Source organism: Gadus macrocephalus, chromosome 5 (genome assembly GCF_031168955.1).
Source record: "Gadus macrocephalus chromosome 5, ASM3116895v1".
In the NCBI taxonomy this organism is placed as follows: Eukaryota; Metazoa; Chordata; class Actinopteri; order Gadiformes; family Gadidae; genus Gadus; species Gadus macrocephalus.
Genome location: NC_082386.1, coordinates 14511269 through 14517075, shown reverse-complemented (window position 1 = coordinate 14517075; position 5807 = coordinate 14511269). Strand labels below are relative to the sequence as shown.

The 5807-nt window shown below is 41.5% G+C and overlaps 1 protein-coding gene across 1 annotated transcript in view; it reads left to right on the top strand.

The window, feature by feature from the left end:
* The window catches only part of pls1 (plastin 1 (I isoform)), a 10366-nt gene extending 5875 nt beyond the window's left edge, over window positions 1-4491 (top strand). Inside the window, exons 9-16 of the mRNA XM_060052624.1 lie at window positions 66-161; window positions 725-914; window positions 1319-1397; window positions 2106-2220; window positions 2713-2846; window positions 3367-3490; window positions 3885-4018; window positions 4209-4491. Of these exons, the coding sequence (XP_059908607.1) occupies window positions 66-161; window positions 725-914; window positions 1319-1397; window positions 2106-2220; window positions 2713-2846; window positions 3367-3490; window positions 3885-4018; window positions 4209-4347 (1011 nt within the window). The 3' untranslated portion in view covers window positions 4348-4491. The remainder of the gene's footprint in view (window positions 1-65; window positions 162-724; window positions 915-1318; window positions 1398-2105; window positions 2221-2712; window positions 2847-3366; window positions 3491-3884; window positions 4019-4208) is intronic.
* Window positions 4492-5807: the final 1316 nt, after the last annotated feature.

Here is a 5807-nt window from a genome sequence, read left to right as displayed (position 1 = left end):
GAAACACAAACCCACTCACAAACCTGTTTTGACATTGACCAATTCACCCTTGCGTACCTCTGCAGGACTCCAGGGCCTATTTCTACCTGTTGGACCAGATCTCCCCTAAAGGAGAGCGAGAGGATGAGCTGGCGGTGATCATTGACATGAGTGGTCTCCGCGTGAGTCTTTCATTGCATCTCAGTGAACATTTCCTCCACAACGGAGAAGACGAGGGGACCTGTGATCGAGTGGTCTAGCTCAACTGCTAGAGTGGGGAGATTAACACCGCAAGGGTGATTCCCACTCTTGCGAGGATTGTATGCACTTTGTAATAATGCTGTAAATTTAAAAAGAAATAATACCAATAATACTTTCCAATAATATCGAAGCAGTCGTAGCACCAGCATAAGTAGTAGTAGTAATAGTAGTAGTAATTATTGTGGTAGAAGTACCAGTGCTTATTGTGCTAACAGGTCTATCACTGTTTTAGGAATTATAAGTGATAAACGGGGATGTTTGACAGGAGAATGATTTGGACAGGATGACGGAGCATACGTATACTGCAGCAATGAACTAATACTACTATTTATAGTGGTAGTACTAGTAATAAAATCATTATGATTATGGATTATAAACGTCCAACCTGACCTGATCCGGAGGGCAGAGTTCATTTTGCAGCAGTCCTAGTTCTAATTCTACTACTACTCGTTGCACTAGTAGTAACTTCATGAATATCATACAGGAGCGAGACCTTAACCAGAGGGCAGAGCTCATGCTCAAGCAGGCGGCCAGGATGGAATGCAGGCAGTTTGTGTCCCCTCACGACGTCACCTCCGGGAACAGCAAGCTGAACCTGGCCTTCGTGGCCAACCTGTATCACATGCACCCCTCGCTGCCCAACAACAACGTGGACCCCAACATGCACATAGAGGGTGAGCCCGCTTCTCCCATGTTCACATAGACAAAGGGCCGCAGAAAATACAGAAATAAATGGACTAACACTAACACAGCACTAAAACAGATAGAGATGGAAACAAGCGCACATTAAGATACAGACACAGCTAGACATGGCCGTGGGAATAGGCACTGCTATTGCATATTCACGTAAAAAAACGAATCAATCAAACCTACACTCTTTGTTATGCAAGTGATGGCTTAATGATCACCACAGATTGGCACCTCCATAAAGGTGTGAGTTAACACGAAAAGCTCCCTGTATTATTTCAATCTTTAGTGTCCGTAGTATGGCACTTGAAAGATGATTAGATAAACGACAAAAAATTGTCTATAACATTATCTTGTTTGGTTTCTGCTTGGTTTCCTTTTATTTCTCCAGCTGAATCCAGGGAGGAGAAAACCTTCAGGAACTGGATGAACTCATTGGGTGTAGCGCCCTACGTCCATCATCTGTACAGGTACACAGCCTAGGGTTTATTAATCTAGACACTATCGAGATAAAGGATAACCTCTACTCAACCTTCGGTTTATTGAACTCAACATAGCAATATAAAGGATCACCTCTACACAACCTAGGGAACATCACAATCATATGAACTTTGTATATTATCACCTGTACTGGTACACAATCTATGGCTTATAACTATCATATTCTCCTATTATCGTCTGTACTCGGATACAATCTATGATTTAGCCATATATAATGATCTCTATACATTATGACCTGAACTGGTACATAACCGGTCCTTTGGTTTATCAATATCAACATCATCTCTTTAAATGCTCATTATCTATGAATGACTCATTACAAAGTACACTTTTATCTATTCCCGAAAATTGATGTTATCTGTTTGGAGTTTGGATCAACCCTTATATTACTAATAATCATGGTATTTATTGTCATACGTATTAACAATGAACCAAATCTGTCAGCAGTTTTACAGGTGCTCGTGCTCAAAACAGAATGCATATATTCTACCACGAAATATATGCGAAATACGACTTTTCAAACACCAATACATTTTGAGAATACCTGGGAGCTGGAGCTATACTGTGTGTGTGTGTGTGTGTGTGTGTGTGTGTGTGTGTGTGTGTGTGTGTGTGTGTGTGTGTGTGTGTGTGTGTGTGTGTGTGTGTGTGTGTGTGTGTGTGTGTGTGTGTTACAGTGATCTGCGTGACAGCCTGGTGATTTTCCAGCTCTTTGAGAAGATGAACGTATCTGTTGACTGGAAGAAGGTTAACCCATCTCCATACCCTGTTTTAGGGGCTAACATGAAGAAGGTAACGCGATACAACTATCAGAAATACACCTAAACATGTCACGTTAGACATATTAACCTGTTAAAGTCCAAGGTTCTTACGTTCATGTATGTGTGAGCCTGTGTGTGTAGTCCTGGATTAATAAAGTACTCATTAATCCTTTTTTTGTCGGCTCTAACTGGCTGTGCCACTGTGCTACACAAACAGACTCTCCCAGTGTAGTTTGCTGTCTGGGTGGCGTGAGTGGAAGGGGTTAAGGAAGTGACAAGTTGGATTCTTGTAAATAAGAAAGAGGTCAGCCTTTTTTGGCGGGGAGAATATATCAGTTATAGAACAATCGCTGATGATTTCAGCGATTGTTTTTTTTTCTCCAGTTATTTCAATTTACGAGCTATTTGTAATACACATTGCGGCTTAAATCAAGAAAACATATATTTCTCAAATATAAATACGTCACAAATTTGTCGATTATTGATGTAACTCTGTCATTCTATTTTATTTTACATTCAAAAGCTGGAGAACTGTAACTACGCGGTGGAGCTGGGAAAGGAGGCAGCTCAATTCTCATTGGTCGGTGTTGGAGGAGTGAACCTGAACGAGGGCAGTTCCTTGCACACCCTGGCACTGCTCTGGCAGCTGATGAGGAGGTACATACACACTACACTGCTCTGGCAGCTGATGAGGAGGTACATACACACTACACTGCTCTGGCAGCTGATGAGGAGGTACATACACACTACACTGCTCTGGCAGCCAATGAGATGGTACATACACACTACACTGCTCTGGCAGCCAATGAGATGGTACATACACATTACACTGCTCTGGCAGCCAATGAGGAGGTTCATACACACTACACTGCTCTGGCAGCCAATGAGGAGGTTCATACACACTACACTGCTCTGGCAGCCAATGAGATGGTACATACACATTACACTGCTCTGGCAGCCAATGAGGAGGTTCATACACACTACACTGCTCTGGCAGCCAATGAGGAGGTTCATACACACTACACTGCTCTGGCAGCCAATGAGATGGTACATACACATTACACTGCTCTGGCAGCCAATGAGGAGGTTCATACACACTACACTGCTCTGGCAGCTGAGGTGGTATATACTCAGTACTCAATGTTTTGGGTGTTTTGGGTACTCTCTGGTTCTCCAGGTACACAGTGATGGTCCTCTCAGACCTTGGCGAAGGACAGAAGATCGGGGATCAGATCATCCTCAACTGGGTGAACACGACGTTGACCCAAGGACGCAAGAACACACAGATCACCAGCTTCAATGTATGATTATAGTAACATGTGTGTGTGTGTGTGTGTGTGTGTGTGTGTGTGTGTGTGTGTGTGTGTGTGTGTGTGTGTGTGTGTGTGTGTGTGTGTGTGTGTGTGTGTGTGTGTGTGTGTGTGTGTATTGTGGGAAGAAGAGAGAGAGAGAGAGAGAGAGAGAGAGAGAGAGAGAGAGAGAATGTATGATATAGTAATAGTTGTATGCATGCATAAAAGAGAGAAGAACAAAAATGGAAAATTAAAGAAAAGGGGGACTAGAGAAAGGAAGAAATAAGGACATTTGCGTTTTATTCTATATTAATGTGTGTATATGATTGTGTGTGTGTGTGTGTTGACTCTATGTATGTGTGGGTGTCTTATCTCTGCATGCGCACGTGTGTTTATGTGACAGGACAAGCTGATTAGTACCAGTCTACCAGTGCTGGACCTTATCGACACCATTGTTCCCAGTGCCGTCAAGCAGGAGATGATCAAGAGAGCAGAGAAGGGAGTTCTCAGTGAAACGGACAAATTCAACAATGCCAAGTAAAACTGTCTTGCTGTCTGTCTCACTGTCTTATTATCTGTCTGTCTGTCTACCTGCCGGCCTCCCAGTTTTTCTATCTTATCACTGTTAATTCACTCTCTCTCTACCCCTAACCTCTTTCATGTCTGCCATTGTCCATTTACCAACCCCTTCCTCTCTCACTGTATCTCTCCTCCCAACCATTCTCAGGTATGCCATCTCCATGGCCCGTAAAATCGGTGCGAGGGTCTATGCGCTTCCCGACGACCTTGTGGAGGTCAAGACCAAGATGGTTCTCACCGTGTTCGCCTGCCTCATGGGCCGCTGGATGAAGAAGGCCGAGCGCTGATCAACTTCCCCTCCCTCACACACACTCACAGACACGCACACACACACACACACACACACACACACACACACACACACACACACACACACACACACACACACACACACACACACATACACAGACACACACACACACACACACACACACACACACACACACACACACACACAAATCATCAGCCAGCCTTCCTCAAAACAGCATTGAATCCTCTATTTATAATGTTCAATTAGTTCTGCTAATAATAATGCTATTGCTAATAATAGCACTAATAGTCAATGTGTATATATCATTGATGCATATTCTCTGAGTTGTTCATGCATGTCAACACATGTACTAGTAAAATCACTTAATAATCTGGCATTGTAATGACCCTGATATTTCTGGTTTTTGAATGTTTTGTGATTTTCTTTTTTGGAGGTTAATATGAGGTTATTGTATTGTATTACATTTGATGTAATCTGTATCATATACCTTTGCTAAAGAGCGGCAAAACTATGATTAAGAACATGTGAATATTGCAAAAGTCTGTAAATGTTGAAAAATGATGAATACAATTATTTAATTATTAAACAGAATACACAAAATACGAAACTTATTTTAATTCTTTCCAGAAATACTTGGTCTTGTTCACAAATAGATGACACAACCAGGCACACAATCACAAATAACACATTTTATTGGGAATACCATTTGATTACAAAAATATTATTAATTATTATATCATTATTATTCATTATTTAACCTGAATAACAATGGGTTAACGTTTGGAGTAAAAGGAAGCCATACGATAGGAAATGTGCAAGGCCTTTACTCTATGATATAGGGCTAGGTTTGATTCAAAGATATTTGTTATTGGAAACATAACAGTTACAATGTTGTCACGAATCAGACTTTAGATCAAGTCTGTCCGGTCCGAGGTTACAGTTATTAGAACCCACATACCCTATCAGTATTTGATGATGGCATATGTTGTAAATAACTGTGTTGTAGACATACCACACTGATATCTGCAATTTGTTTACTGGAATTGCAACAGATGAGTATGAGGAAGTACAAAGGTAAATACATTTTCCACTCATTTACATATTGATATCAATCGTCGGAAAAAAAAGAATGATCAACATGGCTCCAATACCTCATTTATCCTTTCCTTACCACTTATCCTTGACTTCGATGGAAAACGTCACGAGAATTCGTAAGGACCACAGTGGCGCTTAAAAAGACAGAATGCAATTACACTAGGATACGGCAGATGTTATGACATGAGTCTACTGTCGAAAAACGACAGTTCAGTTCAGAAGACGGTCTACTAAAATTGCATGCAAATGCGTATTCAGTTGTTGCAATCTGCAACCTCACCGCTAAAGGCTTCTAAATTGTCCACACTGCTGGTCCTTTAAATCAAATGAAAGCCTTGGTATGTCCACAGAGTGTCGCTGTTTGGTTTGTTGTGTGAAGTA